Source organism: Sinocyclocheilus anshuiensis, unplaced genomic scaffold, assembly GCF_001515605.1.
Source record: "Sinocyclocheilus anshuiensis isolate Anshui unplaced genomic scaffold, SAMN03320099.WGS_v1.1 scaffold590, whole genome shotgun sequence".
Taxonomy (NCBI): Eukaryota; Metazoa; Chordata; class Actinopteri; order Cypriniformes; family Cyprinidae; genus Sinocyclocheilus; species Sinocyclocheilus anshuiensis.
In genome coordinates, this window is record NW_015544192.1 from 1,447,622 (window position 1) to 1,468,209 (window position 20,588).

The window sequence follows — 20,588 nt, forward strand, 5'->3', positions numbered from 1 at the left end:
CATTTCGTATTTCAGAAGGCGGGCCTTCATTTGATACAGGAACTATTCGAGCCGTTCATGCCAGACTGGGGAGAGAGGTGTTGTAATAATGTAAAATATGTGAAAAATAATGTGTTTTTCGAACAACCTAGTATGAGAGCCTGTTCTAGTACACTCCCAAAACAAAATCAAGACTTTGTAAAAGAGCATAATAGGACCCCTTTAAAAACAATGTTTTATGACAGCCATCAATTTAAGTGAATATATCTCATAAAAACATAATAATAATATCATCAGAAATCCGAGACTTTACTTTTTCCTTCAGTACATAAAAATATTTGTGTTTCTAGGTCAGAATGACTCAAAATGATGAAGCATGTCACAATATAGTACACAAAGGAAAACAGGGAAATGAGATACATGTGTGAACAACTGGAACAAGTTGAGACCAGAGACAACAAGAAACCTTGAGATAAAAAATAAAAGCAGACAAAAGAAACACTGACGCCCCCTGTGGTCCCTACTGATATTACTAAATAATGTGACATGTTATTTTACTCAAGAATGTTAAGTGTCAACTGGCAATAACTTTTCATACATTTTTGTTTTTATAATACTACAGCTGTGCAGTGTGGTAACCCTGGGTCTCCCAGTAACGGACGGGTATATCGACTGGACGGCACCACCTTCTCACATTCGGTCATCTATTCCTGTATGGATGGCTACCTGCTAAGCGGCTCCACCACACGCCAATGCCAAGCTAACGGCACCTGGTCTGGCACTGCACCCAACTGCACCTGTAAGTGTGAAACAAGTGAGATACAGCAGGGTATTTGTTGAGCTTTAAATAGAAATAAAGGGTTGTTTGTTTTTGAATAAACCAAAATGGCCTCAGCAGTGCTTCATTACAGGTTGTAATGAGGTGATATGACAGATGTGCTTGTGGGAGTCATTTGTGTAAAGCTGTACTAAAAATGTATCGTCGTGGTAAAAGACCTTGACTGATACAGAGAAGTCCTCTTGCTGAGGGTTCAGGGGACCAACTTTATGAACGTTTAATTCAGGCATCACCGTGAGAGTAACTGGTGTTCCTTTGAATACAGAAGGTTAGAAAAGGTTTCAGTGCATTTCGTGGAAGAATTAGGTCAGAATGAGTGGGATTGCAGGATTCGGTTTCTCCATGGTAGCTCCAAGATGTTCTTTTGTCAAAACAGAGGAAGATGTAAAGGTCAGAATTGTTCCTCTTCTGGCTCTGTTAGATACATAAATCAATTATTTCATGCCCTGCCATGAACATTATGGTATCTGTATATTTTACATCTTATAACTGTACAAACTACCAAATTCTTCTTTTTTTTTTTACTTTAATATGTACTGACAACCACCATAATAAAACAGATGGTACAGTAGAAAACAACATAATGACTCGGTGATCTTCATAAATGGCCTGTCCATAACGATTTATGGTTTTTAACTGTGTATGGTAGGGTAACTTGCAATTAACCAATTAACATGTTTTACTGTATCAATTTGCGGTTTATTTTTTATTTTTTTACTGACTTATTTTACAGTCTGGTCTATGAATCTATAATGATTGATAGGACATAATATTCCAAAGAAAAATTTTGTCTTAGTAATCTTTTATTTAAAAGCATCAATGTCTCTTAGGTCAAATTAACTATGTGATGATGTTAACCAGTAACCAAATAGCTATTTGTTCCAGCATTGTTTTTTGCTCATGGTTAGCATACGGATCACGCTTTGTATCATTTGAATCTATTTCAGTTCCATTTTTGAGTGATGGAACGCTCGTATATCTAGTTAATTAAAAACTCTCGCAGTAGTAGTTGTTTGAGAAATGATGAAGAGTCACAGCACAATAAAACAGCTTAGCCTGCGTAATGTGTCTAGGTAAGTTGGCATTCTCATCCATAATCACATCCCTTAATGCTCTCAAACGTTCACCCTTAAACGTGGGCGTATTCCCTGCATACCATTGACTGGAATTATATGGGCGGTGCACCAAACCAGCTCTGATTGATGCAGCGCTACATGTGTTTATTGAATGGATCAAAAGCGGTGATACATGGCTGTGTCCAAGGGAGGAGTCACATTAGCATTTAGCGTTAGCCATTTCTCACCATCAGCTGACATGTTTATGTGCAAGGCTGCTGATGGATTTTACAAAACATAATTTTCCGTCCTTTTCCAAAAGACACAAAACGTATGGCAACTCAAGGGTGATAAATAAGTAATGTTCGAACATAAATCAATAGAGGAAATTAAGATGTTGCGTCTGGGAAATAATTAAATAAATGCACTGATCGGACAGGGTTTTGTCAGCCACAGCAAAGTGCAAAACTACTAATTTGTTTCATCTGAATTCCAGTGGCGCCGCATTCTTTCTCACATCATTCCAATCCGACCTCCTCTTATTTATCCATTGGAAAGAATGATAATTGTAAAAGATCTGTGGAATTGATTTGAAGTTGCACCTCAGGGACACCGGTGGGACGGGAGCCGTGCTTGCGTGCTACTATTGATTTCTTTACATAATAACAAGATCTATCATTTGAAATAAAAAGCCAGGGGTTCTAAAGATTGTTGTAGCGTAAATGAGTTGTTAAAGATGATTTGTGAAACGTGGCTCCCCGAGGTTTGTTTCGATAGCTTCAATCACATTGCCACAAAAAGCTATGATTGCCATCTGAAGAGTTGTATTTGTATTAGATACTGAATAAAGATCTACACTGCTGTTGTTTGGCAGATTGTAAATTGGCCAGACTTTTATCCCAAAAAGAGACTATTAGCACATCGTACTAAACACAGTAGTTAATTTTGGCCTATAAGCCTCATAACTGTGATCTTTACTTTTCAGTGATCAACTGTGGAGACCCCGGAGTGCCAGCAAATGGGCTGAGATATGGTGAGGACATTACCATTGGACAAAACATCACTTTTGTGTGCCAGCCTGGCTACACGATGGAAACCGAGAGTTTCTCCACCATCACATGTACCGGAAACGGTACCTGGAATGCCCCAGTGCCTTTCTGTAAAGGTGAAACTTGATTTAAACATCATTTAACATTAAAATTAACAGTTCTAATAAACTGTGGTAACATTTTACAATAAGGTTCAATGTGTTTACATTAGTTAAAGTATTGAGTTAAAGTCATCCTTAATTTATTAAGTTGAATAAATTAACATTTTTTAATGGACCATGAACAAAAATGGATTAACATTAAACAATAATATATTTTACCAAACTAACATTTACAGTATTTATTAATTTAGTTTAATGTTGCTTCATGCATCAACTTAAAATTGAACCTTATTGTAAAGTGTTACCTGATTTCCCATTTCTTCCATAGGCTTCATCGTCCCAAGATTAACACATTACTCTAGCATTTTCTCTGACTAGTAAAGCCAAATAGCTTTATTGTTCACAAGGCAAGGCGTAAAAGATTATTCACTCACTGATATATTTGCACATCTGGCCATCGTTAGATGCACAGATGCTTTACCCAGAGTGAGTTGAGGTCTTCCAGCTTTGTGTCTTCGCCATTGTGATGGATGTCTTGTTTGAAATGTAGAGCTAACAAGGGGAGGAATGTTTATCCACCCTTGTAGGTCATCTTTTCTTGTGCAATTGCACTACAATGAATGGTAAACATTCATGTTTTATCAACCAATCATGCTGTTGGACAAATGACGGGAACACATTTGTAGACTGAGCGTTCACCCCTTAAGGGCTGTTTTGTCCCCATTATTATAATCAGCTTTGACCTATGAGCCCTTGCATTTCTCGTAATTAATTTCACAAATGACTCCTGTCATCTTCTTACTGCCAGGAGATGAACTGGTACGGAATATATAAAGCGATATGAAATTGAATTCCAGAATTGGACGATGCATTTGTGATCCTCACCAGTGCCCTGGCATCGAATGCCATTTTGCTAAGCTCATTTAGATAGACACAGATGTCTCATTTATTCCTGAAGGCAGTGGCCTCCTCCTGTCTCTTAAAGGACATGTTGTGCACACATATCTGAGGAGCTTGAACTTCATATCCTCGGTCTGAACTGATATTCTGTCTCACAGAGCCATTAATATGCATGCTAAAGTGAGTTGACTCAAAAAAGAACCACTCCCACCTCTGTCAAACGCTTCAGGTGTGGAGAGGATCCTGACATTGAGTGTGTGCGTGTCCCTTCGTCTCTTTCCTGCAGTTTTAGATGGTATATGATATGTGAAATATTTATTAGCTTAGGAACTAGGGATATGCCGGTATTAAATTTTCATGTTGCGATTAATTGCTAATGCTTTTATTACGGTGTACGGTATTATCACGATATTGAAATTTTGTTAAAAAAAAAGCCGTGATATATCGCATTACCGAATACCGGCACAAGTCTATTAGGAACTCCAATCTGGTCCAGGCCTCTTTAAAGGATGCCAACACCGATTCTGATTCATAATACAACAGTGGGCTTTGTTAGAAGTTTATCGGTTCGATCAACATGAGTTGAGTGAAGACAACACTATCCGCTCATAAAGAAACAGTCGAAGCATAGTTTTTGCAGGCAGTAATCACCGTCTGGCTAGAACTTTGCTATGGTATAAAGAGAGAGTGTGTGTGTGTGTGTGTGTGTGTGTGAGCATTGTATTGGGATGTTGCACCATAAGTGGGGGCATGTGTCATCATGAGTGTCCGTTTGAGCAAGGCATTGGCTTCCTGTCTGGTAGAGTGTGATTGATTTTAAGGGGTCATGTGATACCTGAGGACTGATATTCAGGGAAGAGGACTTACCTCACAGAGTTGTGCGGGCAGTTATTGGAAAAGATGGGGCCTCTAAGACAGATATAGCATTCAGTGACTTCAGTAGTGTTAGCAGAAGCAATTAATCTCTCTACCTAACTGAACCTGCTAGTACCGTTATAGTTACTGCTACACTTTTTTACACATATTGTTGTCTTATATTCGTATATTAATAAATCTGTTAACAGCTTACGTATTAACTAAGATTATTCATAATAAATTTATGTCTATGTCATTAAAGTAGTAACATCATTTAGACTATTTCATTTATTTTAAGGGTGTTTACTCATTTTTACTGGAAATCAAGACAAATGTACTTATTTAAAGTAGAATTTTTATGTTGGTTACGTTGTAATTGTATTAAACATGCCATTCTTAAGTATAAGCTTAACTCTCCTCTGTTTCACTTCTTCCTTTAGCCGTTACCTGCGCAGCTCCTCCGCCAATCTCAAACGGCCTCCTGGAGGGACGTGACTTTGAATGGGGCACCAGCGTGAGTTACAGCTGCTCCCCAGGATATGAGCTCTCTTTTCCTGCCATTCTCACCTGTGTGGGCAATGGTACATGGAGTGGTGAGGTGCCCCAGTGCTTGCGTGAGTACTGTACTACTCTATTAATATTAATCAAACTGACTGCTTCATCCCTGTGGGTGTTTGCAACCCTATGCATGCCAACATTTCCCAAAAAAGCAGCAAAAAGTTCACACCTTGCCTTATGTCTGCAACTTATCTATGTGCTGTTGGTGAGGAAGTCATGTTCAGACATTGATTGATTGATTGATTGGGTCATCACTGAATGAGAACATATAGGTCAAGATTTCTTTTTCAATTAGATCTGCTGGATTATGCAGCAATATTTGTTTAGGACACCAGACAAGGTGGGCTCAGCATGGTGGGATGTCAGTCTGTTTCAGCACAATGCTGTATGATGACTAAGATGAAGAACCTCCAGGCATGGTATGAGAATTTAACGTTTAAAAAGCCTAGTTATCACAAAGGTACCCTTGTTTTAGCCCTCACATGGAACAAAAGCAGCCAATGTTAAAAAAAATATTTTGCTCGAGATAGAAAGCATACCTCTGACTTTGTAAGGGTACTGATTTTTTTCCTTCTCTTTCTTTTCCACTTTTATTTTATATCCTGACAGCATATCTATAATTCATCAAGAAAAGTCAAGTTTGTAGTGCTAGATCTCAGGCACAGTAGTCTGACCAGCATATTTATGATGGATCAGACAGCTGATGACGTCAACCATGTGATTGATTTTCCCTCCAGAGACCTATTGTTTGCCTGACAGTGGCAGGGCCATGGATAACATTTACCACAGGGCTTGGGACTTCCCCCAGTATTATGTGGCTATGTTCAGAATAGCATAATAGCAGACTATTCTTACTATACCTGCAGTATATAATATGTACGCTACCATTTAAAAGTTTGGGGTCAGTATGCTTTTTTTAAGAAGTGAATATTTTTATTCAGCAAGGACGCATGAAATTGATTAGAAATTGACATTGAAGACATATATGATGTTAAATTTAATAAATGCTGTTGTCAAAAAAGCATTGATATTAAAAAAGGTTTCATGAGCACCAAATCAGCATATTAGAAAGATTTTTGAAGGATAATGGGACACTGAAGACTGGAGTAATGGCTTCTGAAAATTCAGCTTTACCATCACAGGAATAAATGTTATGTTATTTAATCTATTTTAATCTATTTTAAAATGTAATTTATTCCTGTGATGGCAAAGCTGTCATTACTCCAGTCTTCAGTGTCACATGATTATTCTAATTGTTATTTTAATGTTATTTTAAATTGTGATAATATTTCCCAATATTATTTTTTTTACTGTATTTTTCATTGTGCGGCCTTGGTCAGAATAAGAGACTCTGTGCACATGCATGACCTAATACATTTGCCAAAATGTGCAGTATACATACATCAGAGCACACAGCATGATGCAATATCCCACAATGCAATCTGCTTGTTTCGACCTTCCATTTCGAGTGTGATGAATGAACCAATGGTAAGCAGTATACAGTGTATATTGCAGATTGTAAATCATTACATTTTAAACAACTTTTGAATATTCCTCACATTTCTGTGTTCACAATTTCAATATTTTATACACTTTTTCTCTCTTTCTGAGAAGTGGTAAATATTAAGGACAACATAATAAAGCATGCACTTTGTTTTATAAAGACAAAGCGTTTAGCATCATTCATGCCTAACCGTTTGAGAATGATTTTGTTGAAAGTGTTTCTTTATGATCTCTGTGATTATAGCTAAGTTCTGTGGAGATCCTGGAATCCCTGCTTTTGGCTCGAGGGAAGGCCGCAGTTTCATCTACCAGTCCGAGGTGTCATTTAGCTGCATGGCTCCCTACATCCCAGTAGGCAGTACTACACGCATTTGCCAGGCTGATGGCACCTGGAGTGGATCCCAGCCTCGCTGTATAGGTAAATCAATTATACTGGCACAGTTTGCATGTTTAAGCCATGTGTTAAATTCCCAGTCAAACAGACTATCATAATAATTGTTGTATGTTTGTATATCAAAACCTAATAATGCTAAAACCAAATAATCAGCCAGCTGAAGCTGACCACTGCGTCCAACTCTAAGCAAGAAGCAATTATGGTCACTTAAAGGAATAGTTCACCCAAAAATTTAAATTAGCCCATGATTTACTCACCCTCAAGCCATACTAGGTGTATATGACTTTCTTCTTTCAGACGAATACAATCAGAGTTATTTAAAAAAATGTCCTGGCTCTTCAGAGCTTTATAATGGCAGTGGGCGGTTGTTTCTGTTCAACAGTCCAAAAGAAGACCAATAAAGAGCATCCATCCATAATAAAAAGTGCCTCACACAGCTCCGGGGGGTTAATAAAGGCCTCCTGTAGTGAATCGATGCATTTTTGTAAGAAACATATCCGTTTTTTAAAACGTTATAACCACTTTTCTGTAGCTTGCTCTAACTGTTGTATGCGGAAGCCGTTCCGGGAGGATGACGTAGGACATATGCGCAGGTGAGAAATGACGGACGTGGAAGCAGAGAGGAGAGAACAAAGCAAAACACTGGTCACGAATTTGAAGTACAAAACGAGGATTTGTGACGACAGATGTCGGAGGATTTCGATATAAGCCAAGAGAAGACTGGTTTTCCTTTGCAAAAGTAAGGAAACTTTGCTTCCTTTGTTCCTGTAAACAAAAGTTGGTTTTCGCGAGACTAGCATATTCTCACCGGTGCATGCGCTACGCCTACGTCCTACGTCATCCTCCCGGAACGGCTTCCGCATGCTACAGAAAAGTGGTTATAAAGTTTTAAAAATGGATATGTTTCTTACAAAAACGCATTGATTCACTACAGGAAGGCTTTATTCACCCCCCAGGAGCCGTGGTAGGCACCTTTTATTGCGGATGGATGCGCTTTATTGGACTTCTTTTGGACTGTTGAACAGAAACACCCACCCACTGCCATTATAAAGCTTAGAAGAGCCAGGACAATTTTTAATATAACTCCGATTGGATCCGTCTGAAAGAAGAAAGTCATGTACACCTAGGATGGTTTGAGGGTGAGTAAATCATGGGCTAATTTTTCATTTTTGGGTGAACTATCCCTTTAAGTCATTCGACTCTTTATGGTTTCATGGTTCAGTTCAGTGGAAGCTAGGTGGTCAGAATTTCAAGTTTTGCCTCAAATATTGCTTTCCATTAGCCCTGGCTGCTTTGTCTTATGATTACCGCCCACAATGATAAGCCCTTTTGGTATTATTTGTCACCCAGTACACAAACAAGCTCAAAAGTATTTAGCAACAACAATTCCAAAGAAATCGATGCCCTCCCACAGCCCTGGCAGCCCAGGCCAGTGCTGCTCCAATCGGGCTTGATGTTGTATTGACACAATTATGGTGGGAAAGAGCAAAGCCACTCCTTTTAGTGACCACAGAACAAGGGAAGTGGGAACAGTTGGCAGACGAGTAGACGAGTATGAAGTGAGGAATGGAGGCCAGGGAAAATGAAATTGCATGAGAAACTTCAACTTGAGAAACTCACTTCTTGATGGCTGGCAGTGGCAGCTGTTGTGAAGTTATTGTCCTCTGCTTCTCGGCTCGGTTCCCATGACCTTCTCAAACACAGGTGCACTGAGGCATGTACCTGGCTGAAGTTCTATAATTCACCAATCAAATGATTCATCGGTTACACTTTACAATTCAGGTTCAATTCGTCAAAAGTTAATGCATTAGGTGTCAGGAACTCACAGTGAACAATTCTTTTACAGCTTTTATTAATCTTGGTTTATGTTCATTTCTACATTGTACAAATACATTTTAGCCTTTCAAGTTGTATAAATTAACATTAATGTAGTCTGAAAAGGCGTGAATTAACAATGAACAACAATATGTTCAAATTAACATGAACATAGATTAATAAATCCTGTAAAGAAATGTTCATTAGTTAATGCATTAGGTATAATGAATTAACAGTGTTAACTAATTGAACCCTTATCACTTTTTTCAACTTGTGTTTGAAAGTGTTTTTTTTATTGCTGCATTTATTGTAAAAAGAAAAAAAAATGTACATACTGATGTCGCCCAAATTTAGATCCGTACTTTTTATATAGATCTTTATACTGTTTGTGTAATATAAATTCTCTTATTTGCAGGAATAAATATTACCATCTGATATTCTGAAGATATTTTCTGTTTCTGACTTTTAGTGTTGATAACTGTTTAGATAAGGTAGTTTGACTAGAGTTAAACTACATGAATTCATGAGTTTGTAACTTAAACTTCAAGTTTTGAGTCTTTGTTCCTCCCAGGGTTTATTTCGCATTCTACCCTTACAGTTTTTTCCCTTGTTACTTTCACCCCAGGTTCCCTTACTGGAGGGTATTAAGGCACTGATCTCTCTAAAGCTGCTTTAAGGTGCTTTTGAATTGCAAGAGACTGATGTGAACTGAATCAAAGAATCAAATTATTCACAAAGAATTGTTTCTCTCTTTTAAAATATAGAGTCCTATGAATTAGTTCTGACAGTATTTCTATTTATGTATACATACATACTTTATTTCTTTCACTTTTCCTTCTCTGTGTATGAAGTGGCCTTTGGCTGTATTATCTACATCCATTTTTCCATGTCTCATTAACAAAGACTCCTCTCATTGTCCCCCTAAGTACAGTGTTTATCTGATTAAACCCCTCAGTTTATACATCCATGAGGGAGTCCTTCTCCTAACGTCAATAAATACATCGATAATTCTTTTTAATTGAGCAAGTAATTGAATAAATGGTCCCAACTCTATGAGGCCATTATTGAGGAGCCATGAACAGCCAGCAGGAGATTTGGATCAGCTCTGGTTGGCGTTTTTAAACATTTAGTGCATTGTTCCAACAGAAGATGTCAGCCATAGCCCAAAAGCAGGTGTAATCATTTAGCTCTTTCAATGGAGTATTATTATGGCCTCATATTACACCCTCAAAGACACCATAAAAAAGTAATATAGGGTGTTGGGGGGTGGAAATGAAGTGCTCTAAAAGGCCACTAAATAATTATACACAACAATTCTTATAGAATGAATCCTATTGGCTGTTCTCACTGACTAAGATAAACCCCATGTAGTCTAGTTCAGTGGCACGGACGAGATTAGATGCAAATAATGAAATTCAACTAACCTTAACATTGTGCATAGTTAGGTGTAGCAAAATACATTTTTTAAAAGTTAGAGAAAACTTTCTCCATGTCTTTTGTTGTTGACGTAAAAAAAAAAAAATGTGCATCCAGTTGCAAATTCATATATCAGTTGGTAGAAGCTAACAAATTAGGCAGATGGTGACATGAACAGGTTGTGTGACATGACCTCATCCTCAAAAAATTTGAACTAAACTACACAGGGTAAAAGAATATATGACCCAAGCAACAATAAACACAGATCACTTGCAGTGAGGACAGGTTTATGCTGACCTTCGTGTGTTTTGTGCAGTGCATTATTGATGACCAAGAACATGAAACAATCAGAGACATTTAAAAACCAAAATTTTGACACATTTTGTCATATTGTTGGGTATATGTTGGGCATTTTGTCATATTGTTAGGCATATGCAACTTTATTATTATATTATATTATATTATATTATATTATTATATTATATTATATTGTTTTTCATCCGTGTTTAAATATTTCTGTTTATAAAAGTGTATCTTCTGGTGGTGACAACCTGATTTTTAATACTTGTAAAAAAAGAAATAAATAAAGGATGCGAGTCAGTGAATCAGATGTACTAGTTTCTACTTGATACTATTTGGCCTCCTAGTGGGCTCTTCCTTCAAAATCAAAGCAGCGCGAACACTGTCTGCAACTCTTTTTTCAATATGGCAATGCAGTCATATATTTTCGGTGTGCTGACTCAGTATTAGAAGCTACACGCTAAAAAAAACGTCATGGAAAAGGGGTTGGTTGTGTAAGCCTTGCAGGTTGTCCTGTCATTTGCATACCTGCATTGAATCAAGGGTCTCTGCCTCAGCTCAAAAATGTGCTCTACATCCCAATTACAGAGCAGCACAGCTGTGTGGTAGCAGATGCACTGCTGCAGCAACACTGCCCCCTGCTGCGTCTCCATCAGCCCACCATAAAAAAAAATCTAATGTTATGACACTGCTGCAGCACTTACATAAGCACACAGGCCCCATAACCATCACTATAAGCCGAGTCTTAGCATTGCTTTGAGAGATGTGTTTGGGCTCATGAAGGGCGATGTAGCACATATTTATGAGAGCTGAAATGTTATGTTCTTATGGTGGTGAAAAAGAAACTGCCTCAGTTGTGACAGATAAGAAGATATTGAGAAGAATGTGACTGGATATTCATTTGTTTTGTCTTTCTTCTTCCTTTCTTTTCTCAGAGCCAACCCGTACCACCTGTGAGAACCCTGGGATGCCCCGTTATGGCTCTCTCAACAGGACCTTTGGCTTTAAGGTAGCAAGATGACTACATATATACAGGTGCATCTCAATAAATTAGAATGTCGTGGAAAAGTTCATTTATTTCAGTAATTCAACTCAAATTGTGAAACTCGTGTATTAAATAAATTCAATGCACACAGACTGAAGTAGTTTAAGTCTTTGGTTCTTTTAATTGTGATGATTTTGGCTCACATTTAACAAAAACCTCAATTTCTCAACAAATTAGAATACTTAATAAGACCAATAAAAAAACCATTTTTAGTGAATTGTTGGCCTTCTGGAAAGTATGTTCATTTACTGTACATGTACTCAATACTTGGTAGGAAACATGTGGAGTTCATTTCAGCTTGAGTGCTGCTCTCATTAAAGCTAAAAAGGGACAAACCAAAATTCTAAGAAATAAGAACTAATATGAACCAACTAATTTGAAATGTATTGTTTAGTATAAGAAGTAATATTATTTTTTCAAAAAAAAAAAAAATTTCACTCATATATTATATATATTTTTATTTTTACACTTGTTATATACTCGTGCACTGTAATATTATTATATTATATTATATTATATTATATTATATTATATTATATTATATTATATTATTCGTAAAGACAAAAAAATATTATCAGACTTTTTTTGCACTTTTATTACTCTGAAAGCAGTGGTTCTCAACCTTTTTGATTCCAAGGCCCACCCTTGTCCACAACAAATGTTCGAGATGTTTGGGATATACTGGAAAAGGATTAATGTAAAAGATTTTTTGCCCAAAAAAAGCTAGGAAAATATATATTCATAACAAGTATAAAAATCCCCAAAGAGTTAAGATCAGATTTTGTTAATTTATATGACTTTTCATGTCTAGAAATCACGCTTTTATAATTCTTCAAAGAAAAATAAAACAATTATTGAGCGGGTGAATTCAAATAAGAAATGTCTTGTTTTTGTTGTTTGTTCCCGTAAACAAACGTTCTGGCTTATTTTAATGCATGTTTAGTCTTCATTTTAAAGAATTTTAAGTCATCTTGGCCCCAACTACCTCACTGAGAAACACTGCTTTTTAATGGAAAAGTTAATCAAAAATGAAACATTTTGTTATCAGATATTATCCCTTATGTCATTCAAATTTGAAACTACAGCTTCAGATGACATGGAAAATAGAGAATGAGTTGTATGGACCACTTTCACAACACATTTTTCACAGTCGCAAACCATTTTTTCACCAGTGCCAAAGATCTTTTTTTGTTTCTCTGAAGATAGAAATTAACACAGTGGTTGGAATAACAGTTTAATTTATAGGTGAACTATTTCTTTAGTCTTCAAATTGAATGGTTAAAAAGAACAAATTAGCCTTCAAATAAAGATTTCATATCTTCCCTCATGAAAGCATTCTTAATGATTTTCAAAGAATGATTCATGCCTTTTCTCAAAACACTTCAGACAAACTGCTTGTACAAACTACAAATTATTATTAAGACCTCTCAAGACTTTTCCACTTGAGGAGCGGTGAAATGTATGCATGGATGTAATAACCACCACAGAACCACTCGAAAAGAGAGCAAACAAATCTACTTCTCAGTAGTGCAAATGAATCTGATTACGTTTTGTCAGGGGAGCAGGACAGAGGGGTGAACTGAGGGAGACATGAAGAGAGAAAAACAGAAACTCTGAGACTGCTGAGGAAGAGCGTTTATCGCCAAGATGTGCTGGCATTAAGAATTCAAGTCATTTCAGTAACAGAGGTCAAGCCCTGCAGAGGCTTCATGAAACGGCTAAATATCATCCTTTCTATATTCGTAAATCATTTGTCTGGCCTCGAGAAAAAGGAGCCAGTCAAGCTCTTTTGCTTTCCAGGGCTTAATGATGTTGGAGTCGGTGAGAGGAGATATCGCGCACCCCAGATAAGCACCAATGTCTATGGCTCGTCAACCGTGTTCACAGTTAGCGGGGACATGTTAATCAATTAATGTGCTAAGCCCACATGCCACTCTGTGATGCATTCAAATTTTACTTCCCTCGTATGTATACTAAAGAACAGTCCACACTCACAGGCATATATGCAACACTTTTTTTGTTCCCATGACCTTGCTGATTATAACATATGGTAGCCACGTTCACATGAGGAGCGCTACATTATATATTATGGAAATAAGTGCCACTTTATCACCAGTGATCCGGAAAGAAGGTCACAATGGCCTCCTAAGTGAATGTACTTGTGATTACATTAGCTGTAAGTAAAGTAGGTAAGTACCATATATGAGAATATCCACCCAACATTAACACACATCCATTTGAGCTTTTAAGAGAGCGAGTCTGGGAAGCGGATGGCGTACAGTGATGCAGCAGGAACCTGAAAGATGTGAAATTTCAAGTGACACCTTTGCAGTCATGGTCTTTTGTAGCATCTGTCCTCAGGAGTGAAACTCTCATTCAAAAACTGCAAGTATTAGGTGTTTAATATTGTGTTTAATCTGCCTCCAGAAGAGAGTTATGGGAGCACAGTGTCTGATGGTGTCTGATGGTGTCTGATGGTGTCTGATGGTGTCTGGTGGTGTGTGTGTGTGTGTGTTTTCTGTAGGTTGGAAGTATGGTGTCTTTCCAGTGTCAGCCTGGTCACCTGCTGCAGGGCTCCACCACACGCCTCTGCCAGGCTGACCTAACCTGGAGCGGGACCCAGCCAGAGTGCATCCGTAAGTGTTCTCCATAACACATCCATGGGAATCTGTTAAAATACCCATTTATATTTGTGGGTGAAGTTTCTCATTTATAAAGGTCAATGCAGAATGTATTTGTATAATTAAGCTACAGAGAAATGGGTCGAGTACAAGTCAAAACTGAGACCAGAAGAGAGTTGAGTTCATGTTCAGACAAAGTCCACATGCTCCCGAGTTCATGACAAGACCAAGAGCTTGAAAATATGGTCTTGGAATTGGCCTTGAGTCAGAGTCCAAGACCATAATTTCATGCTCTTGGTCTTGGCCCTCGAGTCTGAGTCCAAGACTATTGTTTCTTGTTTTTGGTCTTGTATTGGCCGTAAAGTCTAAGATCATCATTAAATCCTCTTGAGCTTGGTCTTGGCCGTAAAGTGCTAATCCAAGAGTCTGAGGCCATTATTTCATGCTCTTTGTCTTGGACCTTGGACCTAAGTCTGAGTCCAAGATCATCATTTCAGGTCTTGGTCTTGTCTTGGACTCTGTGTTGACTCAGACTCAACCCTATTCTGGTCTCGACTATAACACTATCCAGTTAAACTTCAGTTAACTATTAAATGCCAAGTGTTCTACAAACAAGAGATTAACATCAGTTAACTTGCATTTGAGACACCATATGGCCAGTTATTTTGTGTTTTTGCTCTGCTAATGACAGTAGTTCCAGCAAGTTCATATTCATAATGACTGTTCATTTCACAACATCCATCACATGCTACTAAGTCTAAAGTATTCATTTCACTGAAGAGAGTAGGACATGTTTATTTCTGTTCTTATATTAACATCAGAAGAAAATATGGTGGAAATGCACTAGAAACCTATTTATGAACACAATCTTTTGCAATATAGGCTTTTACGATGCAACATAAAGTACTAGAGTGAACTACTCGCCTGTTGTTTGGAAAAAGATGTCTGGGCTTGATAGAAGTTACTTTTTTTAGTCTGACTAAATATAGATGTTTATAGCTATAGTTTCTGTTAGATTGATTACCATTTAGATGTAAATGTGCTCTCCCTCCTCATATAAATTAGAATTCACAACCATCAAATAATGTCATAATTCTCAGTGGCACACTCCTGATAGCAATTTTATTCTTTGTGATTGCTATTAAAGGAAATACTCCACATAGTAAGCCAGAAATCACTTTATTTTCTGTATCAAGCTGCAGTTCGGTTACACAGCAGCAACAATGTCAGTGTGAAAACACCATGTGAGTTACACTGTGAATATTGCTCATTGCTTGAACTAGCAGTGTGAAACAGACCTTTGGGTGACTCTGAGACTACTGTAATGATCTGACCAATGTATTGCTTTTCTGATGTACTTACTCAACCATACTAAAAGAGAATCACTTATCTCATATTATCTGAAAGAGGGAAGATTAATGTTTCCCACACAATGGCCACGAGTTGAATTGCTTCTGAATTATGTGGGTGATACCCTGACTACACTCCCCTGGTTCACTTCATCAATTGACAAATCACTGATCTCTTAGTGAGAAAGGTCCGTCTGTGCTCTTAGAGGGTTAAAGCAGACTACCTCCTTGAATAATCCATTTTAATTACTTTTCTAAAAATAAAATGCTTCGTTTGTTTCGTAACAATACCGACAAGCGATTATTTCTTTTTTTATCTTATTAGTGTGTTTGATCTTTCTCTGACTGTAAAAAAATATACACAGCAAGTGTTTGTATCTTTATATATGTCATCATAAAGTTGAATTTCAAATCTGTTCCCTGTAAGTCTTTCTATTGTAAAATACCCCTGACATCACCTCAGTTTATTTAAAATGGATGAAGATGATTCACTCAGGTCTGGTGGGTTATCATGGTGGGCTACGAGGCTTGTGATTGGATTATGTCCATTTACCAACAGAAGCTCCAAAATGAACAGCATTAAAGCAGGCTGAAATACGAGAAAACAGCTGGCTTCCAATTTCACAAGACAGATTGCCATTCAGTTGAAGCATTTCTAAAGCTAATTACATTTTGCATCATGCCACTACCCCAAAGTTCTGTCATTGTTTTGCAAAAATTTGGAAATTAAAGAATGAGATGGCAAGGAAGACACAGCACTTCCCCCCACTTAATTGTACATCTGTGATAAAACAGCTTTTGTGTGCTTGCACCTAATCACACCATTTTTCCCCCCAAGAATAATCGAAATCATTCCATAATTACGCACTGTAATTTTGTTTACACTGAGCAGTTGGCTACTCACAGAGTCAGGCTGAGTGTTAAATTGTCTTTCGTTTTTATTTTACACAGAATTGGATAATGACTGGCTGTCCTTTCCATTAGTGTACCACTAGATTCGTCTCCAAAGAAATAATGTTGTTTTTTTTCTTGTGCCTTGCTCTGTCCTGAGAATTTATTTATTTACTTCAAGTGGACTATATCATATCATTAATAGCAATGGAAAGTTTTGGCATGCAAAAAGCTATAGACTAGTAGTGTATGTAAAAAAATACATTTATTATATACATTTATTAAGTTATTTATTTTTTTGATAATTGTGATCATATCAAATATTTGCACAATTTGGGGAAAAATGTATTTTATTTTGCTATAAGTAAATATGGCTTGATTATGTATTTGTTGGTTTTAGTATCATGATTGTATTCACAATACATTAAATCATACATAATTTTAAACTCCGATCTCTCCTTTAAAATTTATTTTGGCTTTTGGTATCAGTATTAGAAAAGAACATCCAGTCATTTCTCCAGTTTAATTTAGTATGAATAACAATATGAATTAAATGTCAAAGATGTTTGAGGCACATTTTGATTTACATCTTCTCAATAAATGAGCAGAATTTATTGCAATAAACCCTGCACTCCCATCAGGACCGTCCTTAGCTGACGCGGGGCCTGGTGCGAGGAAGGGAGCGGGGCCCCCCTCTGTCCGTTCGCGATCGCGTTGCGGGGGGGTGCGACCGCACCAGTTGCACCCCCCTAAGGACGGCCCTGACTCCCATATTATGCAGCAATTTAACTGGAAACCATAGTAGGTCCTTTCCCTGGTTACATTCTTTTTTTTTGTGGCTGTACTGGTGATGTAGTGATCATGAATAGAAACACTTATCAAAGTCTTGGATAAAAGAACTGGGTCCAGTGCACCGAGCCAAAACCTCAATCCCGGCTACTTTTGATCAAAGTCATAGTGATGGTGGAGCTGTTGGAATGACTGAGTGAGCATTGGCTTACGTTTGATCTGCTGGTGTGACAGGTAAAGGTGCGCTACCTTTAAGTGCCGTCTGCCAGCATGCATCAATGTCTGCCACACTCAAGGGTCTCCGCCAGCTTTTGTAGGCACAGGAACATGGCGGTGTCAGCTACTGAGGGAGAGAGCATAGATCCTCTCTAAAGAAACATGCCATGTTGTCTTAAAAGTTCAAACTTAATTTTGATTTTGCCCACTGAAGTTTGAAGTCTGATTATAAAAGGACCGAGACTGTTTGCTGGATAGTATTTTCATTTCTTTTGTTTCTCTTTTAAAATTACTCTTTGTTTCCTTTGTAGCCCACAGTTGTAAACAGCCAGAGAGTCCTCCTCATGTGGATGTTGTGGGTATGGATCTACCTTCGTATGGTTACACGCTCATCTACACCTGCCAAATGGGCTTCTTTTTGTCTGGGGGCTCTGAGCACCGGGTCTGCAAGTCCGATGGAACCTGGACTGGGAAGATGCCTGTGTGTCGAGGTATCAAACACTTCACATTGTCTGCCAGCACTTTTAACATTCCTATAGCCTGCATACAGAATATTCCCATCAGAAGCATTAAAACGTGTCCCCTCAGATTTTACTAATTGGAGTTTGAATGCAATAATTTGATTTTATTTTGTCTTATTTTAGTTTATTCTATTTTTTTGCTTTATGATATTTTATTAATTTTATACAATATGATCAATGAGACATTATTTACTATCAAAAAGTCATTGTATCTCCTTTTCATACAACAAGAATGCAGGGTAATGACTGGCTGTTCAATTTTATTTTTGCTTGATTTATTAATCTACCATTGAAGTTTGGGGTCAGTAAGATTTTTTAAAAATAAATTAATACTTTTATTTAGCAAGGATGCATTAAATGGATCAAAAGTGACCCTAAAGACATTTAAAATGTTACAAAAGATTTCTATTTAAAAAGTTCTTTTGAACTTAATATTCAAAGAATCTTGAAAAACATTTTTTTCTAACATTTATAATAATATGAATTGTTTCTTGAACACAAAATCAACAAATTAGAATGATTTTTGAAGAATCATGTGACACTGAAGACTGGAGTAATGAATGCTATTGTAATGATAAATTACATTTTACAATATTTTCAATAATTATTTTAATTTGTAATGATATTTCACAATATTCTTTTAGTTTGATCAAATAAATGCAGCCTTGGTGAGCATAAAAGCTCATCTTACATTTATAACTTATAAACAAGTACTAAATTGTTAAGAATAAATTCTGTGTTTTAGTTTCTTTTTTGTCATGCCTTATTTCACATAGACCACCACCAAGAGCTAAACTAGACATCATTTCGCACTTTGCACTTCCTGCCCAAGTGAGCGTGTGCTTAGGTGGGGTGCCGGAGCACTAGCGTGTGGCCAGCATGCTGCAGTGCTGTGATTTTATCTTCCTCGTCTTCATCCTGCAGCTCAGAGTGCTGCCCCAGCAGCCAGCACACGCCACCATGCATGCACACAGCTGTACACTTCAGGCTTTCCAGTAATTACTGCACATAAACAGATGTGATTGTCTATAAAAAAAAAATTCCCAAGTGGTCGACACAGAGCTTCTCCAAACAGTGATGGGGCTGTGTTTATCCCTCATTTTTCTGCACCTGTCATAAACAGCCTCCATTTGAATGTTCAGTTATGCTGCTTGATATGTTGACCATGTCACCCCCTGCTGTCTGCAGTCACCTGATTTTTCTTAGTGAAAGGGAAGAAAGGAGGCACACTGTTGCCTGGGGATGTTACTGTACGCATGAAATGATAAAAGTGGTGCCAATTTGATCTGTCAATCTTTTTTAAACCTTTATTTTATTTTTGCTCTTTCTTTCCCAGCGGGCTCCAAACTCTCTGAAAAGCCTATTAAACCAGTCCCAGGGACACCGAGTCCGAAGCTAAATGGTGGGTGCACTATTATGAAATGGGGTTTCATTTGAAAGACCACTTATGAGTGTTAAGTGCACCTCATTTAGGATGCATAATTTTGGCTGAACATCTCCTCTATTTGGCCACAGAGAGCAATGGTACCTTAAACATTTGCTATCCGTGATGTATTCCAGACCACAGCCCCAGGAGTAGGGGGCTAATGAGGAGAAAATGGGCCCCAGTTAGTTTGACTGTAAAGTAGTCTGGCAGCTGCAAGAAACTCGACTAGAATCACAAGATCATCCTACTGAACTTTGCCAGACTTTCTTAGAGCATATTGCGTGTCTTACGTTTATATACTTAGAGAGCAGGATTAAGTAAGAGACAAGCTGGTGTCCAGCACCTACAGCAAATATGACTCCTCTGAGTCACTTTCTAGAGTCCATGACAGAAAGGACAAACCGGATATCCAATATGTTTCCAGAAACTGATGGATCCCAAGATCAGTAAGACACGGAGAACCCTTCGAGCTACTGGGTTCTGAAACGGTAGATTACAGGAAAATTGACTGCCTTTGTAAAGACTCGGAGCGTGATATCTGAGAACTCCGGCCAACACATTATTTCTTATCTGGCTCCATTATAAATATCTTAAGAGAATAACTGAATACTTTGTTGAATTAAATGCTGAATTATGGCTAAATTTGACTCATTTGCCTTGCTTAAGCAGTAAGATATGAGAGGCTATATTACTGTACATAAATATATTTATATTAGGGCCGACAATCGAATAAAAAGCCATTGTTGTGTTATATGAGAAAAGCATGAAACAGATATTACACAAAGTAGCTTTAGAATTTTTTTTATGTATATTATATAATATATAATAAATGTAATATATTTATGTATATATTTTAAAGTATGTGTATTTCTGTGCATTTAGAAATATAATGTAATATCTATTTTATAATGTCAACTAGATTTTATAAAATAGATCACACAAAATATAGCTCTATATACATAGAAAT

At 37.4% G+C, this 20,588-nt stretch overlaps 1 protein-coding gene across 1 annotated transcript in view; it reads left to right on the forward strand.

Annotated features, from left to right (window-relative positions):
- The window catches only part of LOC107696540 (CUB and sushi domain-containing protein 3-like), a 193,207-nt gene that overhangs the window by 161,436 nt on the left and 11,183 nt on the right, over nt 1-20,588 (forward strand). The window contains exons 50-57 of the mRNA XM_016496907.1: nt 602-778; nt 2,858-3,037; nt 5,218-5,391; nt 7,083-7,256; nt 11,699-11,772; nt 14,333-14,444; nt 17,986-18,165; nt 19,532-19,597. Of these exons, the coding sequence (XP_016352393.1) occupies nt 602-778; nt 2,858-3,037; nt 5,218-5,391; nt 7,083-7,256; nt 11,699-11,772; nt 14,333-14,444; nt 17,986-18,165; nt 19,532-19,597 (1,137 nt within the window). The remainder of the gene's footprint in view (nt 1-601; nt 779-2,857; nt 3,038-5,217; nt 5,392-7,082; nt 7,257-11,698; nt 11,773-14,332; nt 14,445-17,985; nt 18,166-19,531; nt 19,598-20,588) is intronic.